The sequence below is a fragment of the Panthera onca genome, chromosome C2, assembly GCF_046562875.1.
Source record: "Panthera onca isolate mPanOnc1 chromosome C2, mPanOnc1 haplotype 2, whole genome shotgun sequence".
Lineage (NCBI taxonomy): Eukaryota > Metazoa > Chordata > Mammalia > Carnivora > Felidae > Panthera > Panthera onca.
The window spans coordinates 100,641,554-100,663,619 of NC_138347.1; the positions used below are offsets into that span (position 1 = coordinate 100,641,554).

The 22,066-nt window shown below is 33.2% G+C and overlaps 1 protein-coding gene across 4 annotated transcripts in view; it reads left to right on the plus strand.

Annotated features, from left to right (window-relative positions):
- Positions 1–22,066, plus strand: part of SI (sucrase-isomaltase) — a 102,105-nt gene that overhangs the window by 74,783 nt on the left and 5,256 nt on the right. For all 4 annotated transcript variants that reach the window (XM_081790112.1, XM_060639130.3, XM_081790114.1 and 1 more), the window contains 10 exons: positions 556–643; positions 1,586–1,724; positions 9,407–9,540; positions 11,133–11,167; positions 11,253–11,369; positions 14,221–14,369; positions 16,329–16,413; positions 16,498–16,554; positions 17,153–17,277; positions 19,206–19,294. In XM_081790112.1, coding sequence (XP_081646238.1) covers positions 556–643; positions 1,586–1,724; positions 9,407–9,540; positions 11,133–11,167; positions 11,253–11,369; positions 14,221–14,369; positions 16,329–16,413; positions 16,498–16,554; positions 17,153–17,277; positions 19,206–19,294 — 1,018 coding nt within the window. The remainder of the gene's footprint in view (positions 1–555; positions 644–1,585; positions 1,725–9,406; positions 9,541–11,132; positions 11,168–11,252; positions 11,370–14,220; positions 14,370–16,328; positions 16,414–16,497; positions 16,555–17,152; positions 17,278–19,205; positions 19,295–22,066) is intronic.

A 22,066-nucleotide genomic window follows, 5' to 3' on the forward strand; every position in this document is an offset into this window, starting at 1 on the left:
GATGAGCACTGGGTGTCATATGTAAGTCATGAATCACTAAATTCTATACTTGAAACATGAATGAATGAATGAATGAATGAATGAACGAATAAATAAATAAATAAATAAATAAATAAATAAATAAATGTTTTCTGTATGTATAAACTATACTCTGTGGTTTTAAAGCCACAAACCATTGTTTTGTTTTGTTTTGTTTTGTTTTGTTTTGTTTTTCAAAAGCAATTGATAGAAGGCACTGGGGCAGGAGAGGAGAGGACGTGGGAGAATATACACTACTATAATTTTATGTCTAAAAAACAATTCACTTTTTTATGTGTATTATATGTACAGAGAAGAGTAAGACATTTTATGTTTTACAAAGGAGTCATGAAATGTAAAAGAGAAACACTGAGCTAAACTAACTCTTTAATATTGAGATGTCTTATATTTTTGCTTTAGAACGGTAAATGTGCCATTACTCAAACATGCTGCTTTAATTTATTGGTTTTCTGAATTAGTTCCTTTAAGAATATATGCTCTACTTTATTTTTTGTTTACTTTTCTCTCTTTTTTTAGGATATGAATGAACCATCCAGTTTTGTACATGGAACAGTTACTAATCAATGCAGAAATAAAGAGTTAAATTATCCACCTTATGTCCCAGGTACAATTTTGTTGCTACACTTTTGATGTTATTGCTATTTATTAATCGGGTTTATATACTTTATGATGTAAGGAACTGGATTCACATTCCCAATTCACACTACCCATCTACACATTGACTCACATCACACCTCAACCCATTCCCAATACTATTTAACATTATTTTGAAAAGAAAAATCAAGAAACGTATTTTATTTATATGTACACATTCCTATGCATGTTTGAAATTGTTACTTTGATTTTCTTAAGAACCTTCCCAGATTGGAAAATTGTCAGTATTCCTCAAGATTAAAAAAAAACACTTTTAAAAGATTTATTTCTAAATTGTTGTTTATTAGGAAAAAATGAAACAATACTAACAGTACTTCTTTGGTTGTCCCTGACCCAGGAGAGAACGGTCCAGTTGCTCAGTATTCATCCTCATACTCTTATGTAGGCAGTAAACTTTGTAAACTTTTGATATCTAAAGTGATGGCAAAACTCTGAAAAAAAATGCATCATTAGCTGAGAAAAAGTGTATCAAAGAATAATGTTGTTATTGCATTGCCTGGTTCTTAACCCCAGGGCTTCATGTTACTGAATGGATTTTTTATCAAAATCTATTTAATCAATATGTCTCATCTGAGTGCATAAAATATTGTAGGCATTTAGGAGTATGCTTATCTTTCAGGGTTTTATTAATTCATGTTAATTCATAATATTTGTGTTGCTGAATACAGTAAATTTTTTCACAGATTTTTCAGTTACAGGTATAAGTGCAGCTATAATTACAGATTATTTTTCACTTTAATTAGCAGAGACGAAGTGTACAAATGATTAAAAAACAATATTATTTTAAAACAATGGTTAATATTTTTGCCAAAAGAATATATAGCTATTATTTAGACATTCAAATATAGGGTAATTTATAATATATTAATATTTTCCCATTGGTTCTCCCCAGAAATCACAAAAAGAACAAATGGATTACATTTCAGAACTATGTGTATGGAAACTGAACAGATTCTTAGTGATGGATCATCCGTTTTGCATTATGATGTTCACAATCTATATGGATGGTCACAAATGAAACCTACCTATGAGTAAGTGGTGTTTATAATTATCTTTTTTGACTCTTTATTATCTTTTAGATTAATGTTCCCTACTTTCAGAGTTCTTCCCTGCTGACCTTTTCTGGTAGCAATTTCTTACCCAATGTTCTCTGTAACTTACTTGGTCCTTTATGACACTTAGAATTATTATGTGTCTCAGGGCACCTGGGTGGCTCAGTTGGTTGGGCATCAGACTTTGGCTCAGGTCATGATCTCCCAATTTGTGGGTTTGAGCCCCGCATTGGGCTCTGTGATGACAGCTCAGAGCCTGGAGCCTGCTTCCGATTCTGTGTCTCCTCTCTCTCTGCCCCTCCCCTGCTCATGCTCAGGGGGCCTCTCTCTCTCTCAAAAATAAACATTAAAAGAAATTAAAAAAAAAGAATTATTATGTGTGTCTCTCTCTGTCTCTCTGTCTGTCTCTCTCTTTCTCTCTTCATCTGTATCATTTATCATTGCTTTAAATTTTCATCCTATTCCAAAAGGTATCCTAAACAATGTTATTTTGATCTTTCCTAGCTCATAGTGGCAGTGCCTAACAAATAATTGGTATGCAATAAATAGTTGTGAATGTATAAATGAGTAAATAATGTATAGTTTGATGTCATTAATTAAGGCATTAAAGATAGGGTAAATCATGGGGCACCTGGGTGGCTCAGTCGGTTGAGCGTCCGACTTCTGCTCGGGTCAAGAGCTCACAGTTGACGAGTTCAAGCCCAGTGTCGAGCTCTGCGCTGACAGCTCAGAGCCTGGAGCCTGCTTCGGAGTCTGTGTCTCCCTCTCTCTCTGCCTCTCCCCTGCTCATGCTATGTCTCTTTCTGTCCCAAAAATAAAGATAAACATTAAAAATAAATAAATAAATAAATAAATAAATAAATAAATAAATAAGTAAGTTAGGGTAAATCAGTTAAGTCCAATATTAGCAAATTAGAATATGTATAAGTGAACTTTATTTAATGTCCACATTAAACAAACATTTATATGAGGCCGGTGATAATGGAACACAAACCATCCTTTGAATATCAAGTCTTTATTAGCACTGTCCAATAAGACTTTTTGTAATGATAGAAATGTTTTATAATTCTGAGTTGTCCAAAATGGTATATGCTAGCCATATAAGGCTGTTGAACAATATGGCTACTGTGACTCAGGAAAGGAATTTTAAGTTTTATTTAATTTTAATAAATTTAAATTTAAATTAGTCCCATGTGGCTAATGTGCACCATACTACACAGTGCAGTTCTAGGTCACTGGCTCTTAATTACACAGTATATCACCTGGAGATTTTTAATAAATGTATTGATTTAATTGGTTAGTACTACAGCCTAAGATCTGAATAAAAAAAAATAATAATGATTATTTATTTTTGAGAGTGAGATAGACAGAACATGAGCAGGTGAGGGGCAGAGAGAGAGGGAGACACAGAATCTGAAGCATGCTCCAGGCTCTGAGCTGTCAACACAGAACCGGATGCAGGGCTCGAACTCACAAACCATGACCTGAGCTGAAGTCAGACACTCAACTGACTGAGACACCCAGGTGTCCCTTAAGATCTGAATTTTAAAGAATTTTCCCAGGTAGTACCAATGTGCATCTAGATTTGAAAAACACAGCTCTAGTATATAACTGTAGTTGGTAAAACACATTGAAAAGCATTTTGGAGTAAAGAGTATGAGTAATATTTCTTCACTTAGTGAAACATGCTTATCTTATTTGTAGCACCAAACTTTTTCAACCAGGTAGAGGTGAATTGTTTAAGATATTATTACATGAATGAACTACCACATATTTGTTCACCAAATTCCAATGTAGTGACACTAAAATCATGTAGAAAGACTAGGAAATGTCATTTTTAAGAGTAAACAAGTTGGTCTTTACAATGCTTTTTTAAAATTTTTTTTAATGCTTTTATTCATTTTTGGAGAGACAGAGAGAGAGACAGACTGTGAGTGGAGGAGAGGCAGAGAGAGAGGGAGACACAGAGTCCCAAGCAGACTCCAGGCTCTGAGCTGTCAGCACAGAGCCTGATGTGGGGCCTGAACTCATGAGCTGTGAAATCATGACCTGACCCAAAGTCAGACACTTAACTGACTGAGCCACCCAGGAGCCCCTACGATGCTTTTTTATTGGAACAAATGCTTCTTTAGATTAACCTTACTGGAACATAATTTTGGAACACATTTATCCTCACTTTTTAATCTTCAGCTGACCTCATTTTATCATAAAGTAAAGATATTAAAAAGAACAAAAATATTGAGAATTCACTGATAATCCTGTTGGCAAAACTTACACATTTTGAGATCAAACTATGTAGTTTAAAGGAAATTGAAAAAAAAATTATTCACTGAGGTAGTGAATTGAACTTGGGAACACGTTTTATGGTTCCTAACACACTGGAAGATGCTTAGTAAATTTAGAGACATGAAGGTAAATTTTTAAATAGTTGATATTCAAAGGTAATTAGGGATATTGAAAGTACATTTTACTCTTAAATAGCAAACATTATGAGGAAGAGATCAATACAATCTTCCAAAGAACATTTTGTGATTTAAAGACATTATACATTTCTTGGGCGCCTGGGTGGCTCAGTCGGTTGAGTGACCAACTTTGTCTCAGGCCATGATCTCGCAGTTTGTGAGTTCGAGCCCCGCATCGGGCTCTGTGCTGACAGCTCAGAGCCTGGAGCCTACTTCACATTCTATGTCTCCCCCTCTCTCTACCCCTCCCCTGCTCATGCTCTGTGTCTCTCTGTCTCTCGATAATAAATAAATGTTAAAAATAATTTTAAAAAAAAGACATTATACATTTCTTTAAAGTGTTAGTTCATAAAATTTTCAGTAAATGTTTCACTTGTTATTTAAATTAAGCAGATTAATAAATTTTAAATGTTGAGTTAAATAGCTCAGTTTACACATACCCATAGACGTTTCATATGTTTTAGATACTTTCTTAATATTTATTTTTTGCAGTAATATTAGAAAAAAAATATTGAAATTTTATAAGTAAATTATATTTACACTGAAGCAAAGGATGGATAGTAAAGACTTTTTATTTACCATTGGAGGAGAGTGAAAGGATTAAAACAATGCGTTTCTTTATGTTATCCAGACTGTAGCATTTTATTGTTTCCTTTTTTGATTCATTTTGTGTCTTTCAAAAATGGTACACATTTGACATTCAACTAGTTCTTGCTACTGTGCTCTTCACTAAACATGTCACAAACAAGCAAAGCAAGGAAAGAATACAATGAGGGGATTCAGAAACAGAAGATAAATAATCAGCTTGAGAAATTGTAAAGGGTCTTAGAGGAAGGACCTTGGCTACCAGTTGCAAATGAAAAGTTTCATATGTAAATGCCATACAAAAACTTTCAGTCTTCAATAGATCTCTCTTATTATTTAAAATTCAATCTTGCACTGAAACAAGCAAAGTCTATGCTTCAAATGTATAAATAAATACACTTTAAAAACTACCTCAAAGTGTGTGTTCGTATTTGAGAGAATTATTCAATGATTATATGACTATATATTTCATATTTTCAACTTCAATAAATACCTGGAATGATGTTAGAGATTACTACATTTTTTTTCATTAGAAAGGATACAGAAAAATCAAAATCTTCTGTCTCCTTTTGGAAATTCAGGTGGTGTTAAAGATACAATTTTTAAATAAATGCCACAGATTTTTGTAATCATAATTTAGAATGGAGTAAAAATCAATAATTGCAAGTTATTTTTTTAGGTATTTCTATAGACTGGGTTAAATGGCAAATTACAACATCATATTCTACTTCTTTCTATGTTTAATGTATCTAACTGGAAAAATAAAGGTGCTTTTTTGGGAGGATTATGTACTATAGGAAGTGGCTTCTTGTAAATTATTTTTTAACAAAAAATAAGGTTGGTAGATAAAAACAAACACAATATAGCTCGCCCTTCCAATAATTTTGACATTTTCTTGTTTACAACTGTAAGTTTCTGTTAATTAGCTATTAGTCATTGGAATAGATACTGGACATATGTCTCTTAGACATTAATTTCTGATTAATATGGCTGAGCTGAACATTGATGTAGCTGGTGTCAATGCTTATTTAAAAAATTGAGATCTGGGGCACCTGGGTGGCTCAGTAGTCTGAGCTCTTAATTTCAGCTTGGGTCACGATACCAGATCTCATGGTTCAAGCCCCAAGGCTCACTGACAGTGTGGAGCCTGCTTGGAAGTCTCTCTCTCTGCCCCTCCCTCACTCATGCAGGCTCTCTCCCTCTCAAAGTAAATAAATAAACTTTAAAAAAAAAATTGAGATCTGAATCCATAAAGCTATTTCCATGGTTTAGCCCTTCACATTATCTTCTCAATTACGGAAATTTCAAATTTAAATTTTATTATACACTCAAAAACAATGGAAATATTTCAGAAATGGGTACATTACTATTTCTAATGGATATTAAATATATAATACTGAATTATTTCTTTCTAAAAAGTAATTCAATAAAATATCTTTAGTTTTCAATGAATTTGTTTAAATAAATATTGAGAAAAATACTCCTGCAATAACTTTATTTACTCTAAGCAACACTGGTCAGTATTCTAAAATAATTTAATGCCACCCAGAGACAAAAGTATCTGGAGTATAGTTATCAATTGATTTCATCAGTAATTAAAACAATAGCCAATTGAATAATTTCAAATTATTATCTTTAGTACCCATGGTGAAAATAAATATATTCATTTTGAAGATTTAAAATATATTTAAAAGTTTCAATTTAATATTTTCCTTTCACATTATCCACTTTTGTAATATATATCATATATATTACATGTATATACAATGTATGTATGGATATATACATATATTGTATATAATATATATTAAAAATCATTTTTAAGAAGGCTTAATTATATATTCTATGCAATATAATATAATGTAATATAATATAATGTAATAATATAATATAAATACTAAAACTCATTTTTTAAGAAAGATTTTTTCCCAGTAACTTAAGATATATTTAGAAGTTTTTAAATCCTTTTCAAAAAAGTGCTCATGTAGGTGACTAAAAACATACAATAAAAATATTTCCATAACACAACATTGCAATCCTTTGTATTAGCTAAATTTTTCAAAATCAAGCGGTAACAAAGGACAAACTGTCCTACAGGTGAAAAGTGTTTTTTTTTAAATTGAGCTAAATTCATTATGACTAAACCATTTTTAAAATTAGAACATGTCAAAAATATTTGGAAAATATTTATAGTGATGGGATTTTAAATTATATATTTAGTGGCAGCAAGTATTTCCCAAAGTTTTGTTCTCAATTCATTGAAGGGTTACAGAGAAGATTCTTCTAATGTAAGAAGTTAACTCTTCCTTAGGAGAAAATTATTATAAAAATACCCAATGCAGAATTTTTCTCAGTCAGATATCTAATAAGGCATATGCTCAGTTATTGATTTAAAGCCTAAGTAAATAATTTTTGCAAAAGTAAGACATATAGCAGAAAAAAAGAAATTCTTTAAGAATATATATTTCTTGAATGTTAAAAATTGGGGACAGTTCTATCCCTTTAGATAATTTTTTTATTAGTTAAATGAAATCAATTTTGTTTTCAAATTAATTAAAATTAGAATATATATTTCACATATATTTTTAGATTGATCATATGATATTTTATTCTCTACATCAATAATCATTCATTTTTTTTAAGTTTATGTATTTTGAGAGAGAGAGAGAGAGAGAGAGAGCCCACGGGGGAGGGGCAGAGAGAGAGAGAGAGAGAGAGAGAGAGAGAGATGGAGAAACCCAACCCAGGCAGTCTCCACATTGTCAGCACAGAGCCTGACACAGGGTTTAAACTCAAGAACCATGAGATCATGACCTGAGCCAAAATCAAGAGTCAGTTGCTTAACTGACTGAGCCACCCATGTGCCCCAGTAATCAGTCATTTCTTGTGAAATGTCAGCAAATATATGTAATGTATGTTAAATATATTAATGTACCTACATAGACTTGATCCTTTATATTTATTATAGAATATTAAGCACTGAAGATGATTTTCTTATTGATCTTTGTAAAGATGGACATACATACAAGTAGGAAATTTTAACTTAGCAAATACAATATGGTGTTTATTATTAACAGATAGTTCAATGTATCATATGTCCATTGAAAACACTTTCAGTTTTCTGTAACTTTCATTGGAGAAATTCTTTAATCCAAAAACTTCTTGAGTTACTATTATATGCTAAGACTGTATTAGGTGTAAAAAGTACAAAGAAGATTAAGACATTATCTTTAACATCAGGAATTTCAGGGTCTCATTAAAGAAACTTTATATATGAAGCAATCAGTACAAACACTGTGATCCATGCTGTAATAAGAAAATGATTGGAAAGTCTGCCTAATTAGGTATTTGAAGAATTTTTTTCCTGAAATAGTTCTATTCATATGCAGTTGATTTCAAATAATATAAAAATAAACATTTTACTTCCAATTAATAGTGGAAAATTTTTCGGGGCATCTGGGTGACTCAGCTGGTTGAGCATCATACTCTTGATTTTTGCTCAGGTCATGATCCCAGGGTTGTAGGATCCAGTTCCTCATCAGGCTCCAGGCTGAACATGGAATCTGCTTAAGATTCTCCTGCTCTCTCCCTCTGCTGCCTCTTCCTCACTCACTCTCTCTCAAAAAAATAATAGTAGAGGGGCGCCTGGGTGGCGCAGTCAGTTAAGCGTCCGACTTCAGCCAGGTCACGATCTCGCGGTCCGTGAGTTCGAGCCCCGCGTCAGGCTCTGGGCTGATGGCTCGGAGCCTGGAGCCTGTTTCCGATTCTGTGTCTCCCTCTCTCTCTGCCCTTCCCCCGTTCATGCTCTGTCTCTCTCTGTCCCAAAAATAAATAAAAAACGTTGAAAAAAATAATAGTAGAATTTTTTTTCTACCTTAGATGCTCTTATAGTATCACACACAGAGAGAGAGAAAGATGCATATAATGTAAAATAATACATTATTATATTATTTTTAGCACTAGAATATGTTTCAAAATGAATAGTAAATCATTAAAGTCACTGTTCCAAGACTGAGGAGGGGAGAGAACAAAAAGAAATATAATGTAATTTGTAAAATTCATTCTCTTGAGATATGGCTTGGATAGATTCTGTGCTTGAAATAAAACAACTACTTTTATTTTCACCACCCAAAATTTCACTCCCTTTAATCTACCCTCTAAAACAGGGAATACTATAGCAAAGATTCTCTGTTGAGTAATGTGGAGATTAAGTGTTGACAAGCTATAATTGAGAAGGGTTGGAGCAATCAATAGTTAGAGCGTATTCAAGAGAACATATTTAAGTAGAATTAAATGAATTCATTCAGAAAACTTAAGATATAATTAGTTACCTGATTTTATAACTTCAATAGTTGACTTAACTTGTATTCATTGAACAAATAAAGGCCACTTAGGCATGTCAGTCTGATAAATGTTGGAAGGGAAGAAAAATGTCCTTTATGTCTATGAGAATTTTATAGTATAATGAAAGAAGACTCACTTATAAATCTAGTTGTAATAAGAGATAACAAAGACACCATAAAAAACACATCTTTTTAATGAAGTGCTCATAAGTAGAAATATCTGAAAAATACCTCATGTAAGAACTCATAGATACTTCTCCATCTATATTAGTGCATTGCAGAAGACAACTGGCAAAAGAGGAATTGTTATTTCTCGTTCAACATATCCTACTGGTGGACAATGGGGAGGACACTGGCTTGGAGACAACTATGCACAGTGGGACAATCTGGACAAATCAATCATTGGTATGTGAGTCACCATCTTTATCATTACTCCTTTGCGTTTTCTGTTAAGTATTCACTTTTTCTGGTAATAGTTTATATACCTTATAAGTCCTTCTCAGAAACATGCTTTTCACATCATATTTTATGGCAAATAGCATCATGAAAATGTAGTGTGCCAGAAAGTAGGAGCTGGGATGCTTTCTAGAAACTAATGATATCCAAATAGTTTATTTTGAGACAGTAATTTCATCCCTTTTGGTCTCAGTTCCCCAGGAAAAGGGCAGGAGCTGGGAAAATAACATGTGGAGCTAAGAATAGAAATGGGTCGAAATTCTAGATTCTAGGGAATAAGAATCACTCATAGATGCTAAAGAATGAAACATTTCTAACCAAATTTTGAAAGAGTGTTTTGACAATTGTTAGGTAAATAAGATATTATCATTTTAAAGGGGAAATTGATATTTTTCATTTCAGATCTAGTCTTAAAAGTCCTATACTGTTTATATTAGGATTCAAGGAAACAATGTTACTACTTTAAAAGAAGAGCTGGGATATCACATGAATCCTATTTTATTGAAGTGATCTCAGAGGATTGTATTTAATGAGGATAATTCTTATTTGTTTGTTTTTTTCCAAATAATGAGGCCTATGGTTAAATAATTACATAGATAGCCTTTTATATTACATTATATTATATTATATTATATTATATTATATTATATTCTAAATCATCATCTACATAGCAACCAAACAGATCACTCCTGTACCTCTAGCTTATAGCTCTACTTTTCCTCCTTTCTGAACGAAATTACTAGCCTGACTTCTTTTTATTTATTTTTTAATGTTTTATGTTTATTTTTTAGAGAAAGAGCATGAGTGGGGAAGGGACAGAGAGAGAGGAAGACACATAATCTGAAGCAGACTCCAGGCTCTGAACTGTCAGCACAGAGCCCAACATGAGGCTTGAATTCACAGTGAGATCATGACCTGAGCCGAAGTTGGATGCTTAACTGACTGAGGCACCCAGGCACCCCAGTTTTAAAAACTGAAACCAAGGTGGTGCCTGGGTGGCTCAGTTGATTAAATGGCCAACTCTTGGTTCCAGCTCAGGTCATGATCTCACAGGTCCCAAGTTTGAGCCTGACATTGAGCTCTGCGCTGACAGTACAGAGCCTGCTTGAGATTCTCTCCTTCCCTCTCTCTCTCTGTCCCTCCCCTTCTCATGGTCTCCCTCTCTCTCTCTCTCAAAATAAATAAATAAACAAACTTAAAAAAATAAAATTAATATTAAAAATGAAACTGCTTCCATAACTTCTTCCAAACTGAGACAGAAACACTGCCATTTTATTCTCATGCTATAATGTATTTATACCTATTTTGTGCTCTAAATATACCATCTTGAAAGTGACAAAGAAGCATAGTGTCTTATTTTTACATCATTAACATTATAACAGCATGAATATTTTAAGAGGAAATGATAGGTGTATTAAAAATCTGAATAATGTTTCATTAGATTAGAGGTTATTAGAAATGGAACATCTTAACAAATCAAATCATCAAATATCAAAATATATGATGTAGTATCTTTCTAAATTTTTCCTGATTTTTTTTAGGTATGATGGAATTTAGTCTCTTTGGAATCTCATATGTAAGTAACTGTATTTCTTTTATCTTCATAACTTATAAATTTTAAGAAAAAAAACATTGAAATTAAATGTAACAATATATTTTAGACTGGTGCAGATATCTGTGGTTTCTTCAACAACTCAGAATATGAGCTCTGTGCCCGCTGGATGCAACTTGGAGCATTTTACCCATACTCAAGAAATCACAACATTGCATTTACTAGGGTATGTAATGACTGCATGTGCTTTCATTCCTTTCCTCCTAACCTTAGAAGTTTTGAATAGAACTCCTCCTGCCTGGCTGATTTCTAGCGCTTGGTTTGAATGAACTTCTTTACATTTACTGAGGACATCGGAGCCCATCACTTTGAGAATTTTCTGTTTTGGGTTACTCTTCTTTCTACTTTAGGGTTTAGAACTTGGTTAGCTGGCATACTTACTGCTGTTCTATATACTTTTAGAATAGCCAGGGAGGGGAAAAAAAAACTGCTTCTGTATGTAACTTCTTCCAAACTGAGACAGAACAATAAAAAAAATCAGCTTCAAAGTAAATTACAAGTGAAAACTCCTTGGAAATACTAGTATCAGTGCATGAAAATGAGCAGATTTAAAAGGCAAATGTTAAGAAAATGAGTTGAAAATTTGAGAAAAAAAAGGAAAAGGGAATTAAGAGCTAATTCTTGTGTGGTGGCACAATTCTGCACTTTACTAAATTGTCTGAAGGAAATGTTTGTATAAGAGAGGTGACAGTATTAAAAATTATGGAAAAGTATGAACAATTAAAGGCAATATCTAAGAGCTTAATTTTGTGATATTGACTTTAGTGAAGAAGTGTAGCGGAAAGATGAATTATCAAAAGTAACTCGTGGAAGAGTTGTAGACAGAGCTGCTCTTTGAAGGATGGGTTCTAGCAGTAGTAACTGAATGGTGAATCTCATCAGGTGCTGTGAAATCTTTGTGTCCCTCCTGGGAAATTTTAGTTAGAATAGAGGAGATTTATTTTAGAAAATAAAAATCTATACAAGGATAGAAGGCAGTATGGGACCACATTTTGGAAGAATTTGAAAGTTGGGCAATAACAACATAACTTGATGAAATAGGAATATTTTAACAGGAAAACTTACTGTCAGTAATGCAATTTAGAAAGCTGTAATATTGGAAGAGTGGGATGAATCAAAAGCCTGGACAGGGATTTATTCAATAAGTATTTATTAGGAGGCCACTATTTAATATTTACAATGTCCCTGCTCTATGATTCATAAATTGTAGGCAGGATAGAGATAATAGGCAATTATGTGTGTGTGTATGTATATATGTATAATCAGGTATAAATAAATGCATATAAAGAAAAGATAGTGCAAGCTAAAGTGACAGCAAATTGGGGGATTCTGTTTTAGAAGGGGTACCTATGAAGGTCCCTCTTGAATAAAGTGACTTAAGCATTAGAGTGGAGACTTTAGTGGGGCACAAAAACCAAAAGCAATATAAGGATATGGGGGGCAGGGAGAATTTCAGACAGAGGGAGTCAGTGAAAGACTCCAAGGTGGAATTTTGGAGAAGATGAAATAGAGGAGGAGGAAAAGACTGAAGAAGTATTTCTCAATAAAAATCTGCAGAACAGAAAGCTCAACTTAAGTTTAATTTTGAGGTAGCACAATTAAATTTAGAATTCATGGTTTAGGGACATCTGGGTGGCTCAGTCGGTTAACCACCCGACTTCAGCTCAGGTCATGATCTCACCGCTTGCGAGTTTGAGCCCCATGTCGGGCTCTGTGCTGACAGCTCGGATCCTGGAGCCTGGAGCCTGCTTCAGATTCTGTGTCTCCAACTCACTCTCTGTCCCTCCCCCCCAACTAATGCTCTGTCTCACCTTCAAAAATAAATAAACATTAACTTTTTTTTTAATGTATAGTTTAGACTTAAATGCTTGTATATCAGCTTGTTAAAACTGAAATAACATCAGTTAAGTTAGCAAGCAACAGATAGGATCTTTGCGTCTTTCTTACTTGACTTTGGAACTTGTAAGGATAGAATCTTATAGCTTAATTCTTGGACATTTTTACTTTCAAGGTTTTGCCTCTTCTGACATTTTTACATATACAAACACCCAGTCATCATTCAAGCTTTCTAATCTAAAGCTCATTAATCTACATCAAGCTTACTGAAATCTAAAAAAGTTGGTATCTTCATAGATATGGCCAGCTCTTAAGGACCCTCTTTGTCTGCTGAAAAATATAAACATATTGCCCCCTAGAGTTATGTGGCAGCCTTGTTTGTTCCCCAGCACACATTAAAATATAAAATACTAATCGCCTTCACTATTATTTTTTGACCAGTAAGTGCAACAACATTTCTTAACAGGCTTTTAATCTTTCCAGTATCAACTTTAGTCTTTTTACCTGGAGTGTGTATTCCAGAGTATATCTGGGCATGTTGTTCTTCCTTATCCAGCATTAATTAGGTCCTTTCTTTCTGCTATCTTAATTCTTTAATATCATAACTTATCCATTTCTCAGGAGAACACATAATGTGGGGGTCACCATGATAGGTTCTGGGTATCTCTGTTTATTCCAATCCACTTTTTAAAAATTTGTTAATGTTTATTTTTAAGAGAGAGAGAGAGAGAGAGACAGCACAAACCGGAGAGGAGCAGAGAGAGGAGACAGAGGATCCTAAGCAGGTTCTGTGCAGATGCAGATGCTTAACCCACTGAACCAGTCAGGCACCCCTGTTTCAACCCACTTTTATACAGCATTTCATTTATTTTCTAGTCTTTTCACCCTGATTATCATTATGTTGTCATCTATTCAAATTGAACTGTTCTTTACGTATGTTCACCTAAACTAAATCAAGCTATGGGTATAATTTGCATTTTTCTTATTGAAATAGTAATATTATGTTCTTTCTCCATCATATGATAGTAATATTATTGCGTAAGGTTTTTGGTAAGAAAGTATATAACACATGGCAATGAATGATTATTATTTTCTAGTTTTCATTCTCTAAATATGTATCTGAAAATTATGATTTAAACCAGGACAAATGCTTATGACTATTTCATTCTGCTTTGTTTCAGAGACAAGATCCTGCTTCCTGGAATGAAACTTTTTCTGAAATGTCAAAGAATATTCTAAATATTAGATACACTTTATTACCCTATTTCTATACACAGATGCATGAAATTCATGCTCATGGTGGCACTGTTATTCGACCCCTTCTGCATGAGTAAGTGCACATTTTATTTCCTGCCAAAAAGAAATGGGTTTCATTTAATTTACTCAATAATCTCTCATAGTATAGAATATTTGAAACTGGAAACTTTTTCATTGTTATTTTAGTATATATTATCAGTTAATAAACATTTACATAAATAAGTCTATTGATAATCAGGATGTTATTAAAAATGAAACATTAATCAGTTATTAAAAAGTAATAATACTTAGAAATAACTACTGTACACCTAGAGTTAATTTAGATTTACATACTTATTGTATTGTATTACATTTACAATACTTATTGTATATGTATTACATATATATATATATATGGTGTGTGTGTATATATATATATATATATATATATACACACACACCTTACTGAAGAAAACCATCTCACTTCATCTTGGACATGTATTATAGAATACCCTAGAATAGTTCTAACATTCTTCCTAGAAAATTGTTTTGGATTCACTTCTTCTTATATTTTTTAATGTTTATTTATTTTTGAGGAAGAGAGAAAGAGACAGAGGGTGAACAGGGGGAGGGGCAGAGAGAGGGAGACCCAGAATCTAAAGCAGGCTCCAGGCTCTGAGCTGTCAGCACAGAGCCTGATGTAGGGCTCGAACTCCTGGACCATGAGATCATGACCTGAGCCAAAGTCATACGCTTAACCGACTGAGCCACCCAGGTGCCCTAGGATTCACTTCTTAAAGCTCAAACTGATATATGATTAAATCTTGAAATCTATTCTATGGAGCATAGTTGAATAAATTTTAGCCTGTTCTATTTTTAAGGCAAATACAAGACAATTCTGATTGCTGATGTCACAAAAACAACACAATTAAAAGTAGTACAAAAAACCTTTGAAATAATCATACTTAACTTCTTATGTACCTTATATTACCAGAGTAATTGAGTGAGGTGATTTGTTAGATTGCACAACTGATAAATCAGTAAAAATATATGGCACATGTTTACTAAAATAAATAATAATACACAAGGCAAAATGACAAAATAATAAGTTGATCAGTATGCCTTCTGTTCTCAGAATAGGGTTTTAAAAAATAATAGGTATTCCTAGATTCATATCAGCCTCTAGTTACTTTATTAATTTATCTACCATAATCCATTCTTTATTTTTGATAAAATTTTATTAATATCTTGCCTCTCTTATTTCCAGACTTTCCCCTCTTGTGTTCTCCCTATTTACTTCCCAGCAGAGTCAAATTATCAGCTCTGGACTGAGTCCCCAACCAGAAACATTATTATTAACTATGCAGACTCTTGTCCTGTTGAGAACATCTGGGCCTTTGTTCCCATGGGAGGTTCATGGAGTAAATTCAGAGTCCCATTTGGCATTAATCTCAGTTTATAGTACAACAAAGCAAGACAAAAACAAAAGAACAAACAAAAATGTGCAATTCCATTTCAATTAGAGAAAAAATGTGGTTATTTAATAGTGACTATTCTCAAACTATGAAAAAGAGATTCTGGTGTTTCCAACCATTTGTATCTGAAATTCAGAAATATATTAAGTTAAATGCACCATTCAGTCGAGCTTTAAGTAGGATAAGCAAAATCTTTTTGAATTACCAAATCAAGGTTCTTAGAGCACACCTGTTTAACAATTCTCATCCAGAGTACTTACAACTTTTGCTTCCTAGTTTGTTGATCTTTTATGAGGCACAGTTAATATTTGTACCTCTATGAGTTCTCTTCAGAGGTTTCTCATTCAGCTGGTCTTATAGACATTCTCTGCATTTTGAAGTAAATTTAGTTATAATCTAGATTTACTCATAAAATAGTGTGCTAATTACTGCACATTAAATCCTAACTCATAGAATTGTTTTTGATTTGTTTATTGTTTGGTTTTCATTTCAGTCCACACAAGTCTATAGTGCAAAATGTGATTTGAATAATTATTTTATGATATTCAGATTTACTTATTTGTGAATATTTTGTCAAGGTTCTTTAATGACAAGCTAACCTGGGATATATTCAAGCAGTTCTTGTGGGGTCCAGCGTTTATGGTTACCCCTGTACTGCAACCTGTAAGTTCTATCATACATTTTTGTTCACAAAATAGTTTTGTATTTGGTTTATATGTTTTCAATGATTATATCTTTAAATTCCAGTATAGGGACACTGTAACAGGCTACATCCCTGATGCTCGGTGGTTTGATTATCATACGGTAAGTAGTTAAGAATTCTAGGGCATTGACAAAATGGAAATGAGTAACAATTTGATCCAAGCCTTTTCTTTAGGGACATATTTGGTCTACTTTACATTTAAAAAGATTAAGATAGTTCTTGCTAATTACAGCTGAATCAAATTAACACACAGTGAAAGAGAGTTAATTTATGCCCCATTGTTTGTTATGTAGACATTGATTTATTTTACTGTATAACCATAAAGAGTGCACATTATACACACAAAGTTCATTGCCCTTTATTGAATATATGAAATTATCATTAAAGGTGATGTAGTCTTTCCAAGAATAATGTATGTGAAAAGTCAGGAATAGCTTTTGTGACTTTTCAAAACCCACACATTTTCTTCATGTGAGCATCACAAAAACAAATAGTGGTAAATTACTTTCAAAGCTATTAATAATTAAGAAGTACATGCTTTAAACAATATGATTTCCTGAATAAGTATTTGAGTTTTTATTAATTTATAAATTAAGTATATCATTTGATTTATAAAATGCAACCTCTCAAGCACCAATATTGCTGATGATTCCATTTCTTATTGCTTGTGTTCTTTCCTTCCAACCATCTCATTTCCAGGGCCAAGATATTGGTGTCAGAGGAAAATTTAATGAATTTGAAGCTCCTTTATATAAAATAAACCTACATGTCCGTGGTGGTCACATTCTACCATGTCAAGAGCCTGGTTTAAACACATTTTATAGGTAAGTGAAGTGTTTACAGAGCTCAGATTAAATTTTGAATACGTCATGCCAGAATTGTCAAGAACTGGGAAGGGGTCTGAGATTTTACCCTACTTCAAAGCTTACAAATTACTTTGTAAGTTAGTCTGCCACAGTGTCATGAATTTTGGGTAGGACACAAAGGTCTGTTTTACTCAAGGCATAACAAGAGACACAAACTTCATGTTTGCTTTTTTCTTTGCCCCCAAAGTTCCATGGGGATGACATGGAGTGGCCTATGCTGAGGCAGGTGCTACACATGTAGGAGGTTTGTGCCACAGCTAAGGAACTCCAAACCTAGGCAATCTTTTTTTTTTTTTAATTTTTTTTAACGTTTATTTATTTTTGAGACAGAGAGAGACAGAGCATGAATGGGGGAGGGTCACAGAGAGAAGGAGACACAGAATCCGAAACAGGCTCCAGGCTCTGAGCTGTCAGCACAGAGCCCGACGCGGGGCTCGAACCCACGGACCGTGAGATCATGACCTGAGCCGAAGTCGGACGCTTAACCGACTGAGCCACCCAGGCGCCCCGGCAATCTTTTATAATGGGCTGCAAGCAAACATGTTCATTGTTTGCTTCCAAGGGAGACTTTACCTTTGTTATTATACTGGCCAGTAAATTTTTTTAAGTTTATTTTGTGTGTGTGTGTGTGTGTGTGTGTGTGTGCACGTGCGTGTGTGTGTGTGTGTGAGAAACAGAGAGAGACACAGAGAAAGAGAGAGAGAGAGAGAGAGAGAGAGAGGGACCCAACCAGATTCTGCGCTGTCAGCCCAGAACCCAACGCAGGGCTTGATGTCACAAATGGTGAGATCTTGACCTGAACCAAAATGAGGAGTGGGACACTTAACCGACTGAGCCACGCAGGCGCCCTGGGCAGTAAAATTTCTTTAATTAATTTAAAAAGAACACTGCCCTATCTTCCAATACTGTTTGCTTTAAAAACATGCTTTTTTAATATTTTTCCTTTTTTCAATTTGAATTTTAGTTAACATACAATAAAATATATAGTTAACAATGTAACTCCATATATAGTTATAACAATATAACTATATATAATAATATATAAACAACTTAACAATATTAACTATAGTATTATATGTTAACTAACTAAAATTTAAATTATGTATATATTTGTATATAAATTCATGCTAAGACATGTTAACATCTTTACATGGAAAATATTAAGTTGCTGTAGAGATTTGAATGCTAGATATTTTGGATATTTTAGGGAATTTCCATGGCAGTACAACCTTCAACATTTGTGATTGGAAAAGGTAATTATACCTAAGTGTAACTGTCTGAGAAATCCTTCCTTAGCAATATGAAGCTATCAAATGAAATCACTTGTACAGTGAGCATGGAAGCAGATATTTAGTTCATAAATGGGCCTATGCAGGCACAAGCTTGGGAGGGATTGCCCATTTCAAGAATAGAACTTAAAATTTTCACACTACTCTTCACATTCTTGTTAATAATTTCCAATGATATTTCAGTGATTTATGTATGGAAATGTAAAGAAGGTTTAAATGATAATAAATAAAAATTGCTATTAATATAGTTTCATGTCTAATGGTCAGTGACAGGATTAGCAGAGAGAAAAATAAATATATCAATAAATTTAACATGGTTATAACTATTATAAGTGAGGCTCTTTTCAATTTGTTACAATAGATCAAAAGACATGCATGATATTTTCTATTAAATGTGAAGGATTTTATGGTTTATATCGTTCCCAGTAACTCATCACAAAAGGAAAGTCCTTTAATTTTATTGGTCTAGAACAGTTTGTATTCCCCTTAGTTGATAATCATCTTTGTTTTCGTTTGGATACTTATGTGGGCGCCATATCATAACTAAACATATGCTACTGTATAAACATTGGTTAAAATTATGTCTTTTTTTTTTAGTCGACAAAACTACATGAAGCTCATTGTTGCCGCAGATGCTAATCAGATGGCACAGGGATCTCTGTTTTGGGATGATGGAGAGAGTATAGGTGAGTGTTCCATTTAGTTGAAAAATGTAATTGCTGACATACATATATGTCACATTAGTTTTATGTATCTACTACTATACTTTGGAGGCTGAATGAAAGCTAATAATATTATACAAAGCTGAAATCATTTAATAATTAGCTGAACCAACTTAAAAACTTAGTGTTATAAACATTACAGACTTTTCTCTTATCCTAAATATAGTTGATCCCTATGGTAAATATCTGCATATCTAAGAGATGTGTGTGCACAGAGATTGTATATGGATCATCTTTTACTCCTGGAAGTTAGCCCATGCCATTCATGATAGACATTCCATATGTATGATGTCTGCCCAGCTGAAAAGCCATGTTCCATGTGTACGTGGTGATGCATAAAGGATGCCACTAAAACATGACATAGTCTAGAAACAAAACTCGTTTGATTTTGTATTTCATGGCTATTTTTTTGTATTCAGTATTTTTACATGAAAACTTTAAAGATTTAAACTTAGATCTATGTTTATGACTATTTCTTAAGATCAGACTGAACTGCCAAGCTTCCAGCAATGTGTGTTTTGCTGACCATTATCCTCTGAATCACTTACAGTAGGTTATTAAAAATGCAAATTCTGAGGACCACTTAATTTCCATTAATTTGGGGAGAGGCCTGGTATCACCTTCAGGTGATGATTATGCTGTTAATTAAACACTCATTGTGGATTAGGTTTACTGACTGTCATTAATAATGCCAACTCTACTAGATGGGAGATCTGAATATTCACTTAACACAATCCACATAAAAACTAACATCTGGGTGAGCCGTTGTTCTCATGGAGCAATCTAATTAAAGTATCTGTGGAAGAGAGATCTTTCAGTACTAGCAAAGACATTTATCTTGTATCTTTTTAGGTGAATCATAGTTAATATTTTTCAATATTAACAATAAGAATTATTTATTAGTAAATAAAGTACATCAGAAGATTAATATAAGAATCATATTGTAATAATCAAGACTCTTTAAAAAAACCTTTCCTAGTATTTTGTGATTTAAGGTGAAGAATCAACCACTATTAGTTAAAATCCTGTTTTTAGAGTCCTGACCTTTATTAACACAAAAACAGGGGTTGTACTAAGTTTGCAGCCTTTCTCATCTGGGTCCAGCAGGTTGTACTTTGAATTTGCCTACAGCTTCCCAGGGTTGTAAAGTTGAGTTGTGCATAATTTAAACCTTGTCTTGGAATCTTTGAATTTAACTATGTAACAAATTAAGTTAATTCCTTTGAACAGCAAAGGAGACAACGTGCCCCTTAGAAATTTTTCTGTAGCTTTACTTACCAAACTAAGATATAGATGAAAGAAGTTGATATGACCTTTACTCTATTAAAGTTTCGTGGCAGATTTTTTTTATTACTGGAAAGTAACATAATTCAGATATTTATTTCTTGATCCCTCTATATAAACATACAAAATTATTTTGGCTAATTGTATTTAGCGTTTTTTGGTTATATTGCACAATCTCAGTATTTTTGTTATAATTAAGTACAAAGATTTCAGATAATCCCTTGACATTTCTTGAGTAAACAGCAACAATACACAACAGATGCTTAGAGTGTCTGGATTTAGTGGATCAGAATCTGCAAAGAAGTTTCCTCTCACAGCAAACTCATCAATCTAGTTGATAGACACTAATTTTTTTCCTCCTTTAAGTACATTCACATTTTATAATGTATTATTTTTTGCTGATATATATTTTTTATCTCAAAGAAAATCAAAGATAAAATACAGCATTTCCTCCTTTTCCATGGTTTTGCTTTCTGCCATTTTGGTTACCCACAGTCAACCGTGGCCCCGAAGCAAATGATCCTACTTCTGAAATGATCATTTCATCATGTAGGCATTTTTCATCTCACATTATCACAGCAAGGATGAATATAGCACAATAAGGCATTTTGAGAGTGAGAGAACACATTCACATAACTTTTATTATTACACCATATTGTTATAATTGTTCTATTTTTAGTTACTGTTCATCTATTACTGTTCTTAATTTATAAATTAAACTATATCAGAGGTGAGTCTTTTATAAAAAAAAAAAAGCAGAGTGTATACAGGGTTTGGTACTGTCTGAGGTTTCTGACATCCACTGGGGGAGCATCTTCGAATGTACCCCCTACACATAAAGGGGGACTTTTGTAAACCTCTCTTGAAACTCATGTATATTAAGTAAATTTTGACCATGCTAACTAATAAAGTTGTAGATTAGTAAAATCTTATTTTGTCCTACTTATCTTTTTTTAAAAATGTTTATTTATTTATTTTAATAGAGTGCACGTGAGGAAGGTGCACAGGGAGTGGGGAGAGAGTCCAAGCAGGCTCTTCACTGTCAATGCAGAGCTGGACAGGGGGCTCGATCTCACGAACTTTGAGATCATGACTTGAGCTGAACTCAAGAGTTGGATGCTTAAGTGACTGAGCCACCCAGCCACCCCTGCCCTACTTATCTTAATGAAATAGATGTATGTGTACTCTTGACTAACATCATATGTGGTATTTTTTTCTTATTTATGAAAAACAACAAAACTGCCCATATCTTCCTAATAGTTATCACTTCTGTGTTCTTTTACCTCATGGTTCTATAAACAATTGGTCTTAAAAACTTATGCTATATTTGTATAGTTAAAAGTTAAGACTAAAACTTTTGCCTCAGAACACATATCAAATAAGCCATGCATACATTGGTACATATAGAAAAAATGTTTTAGGCAGAACATAATTTAATTTTAGTGTAGGAAA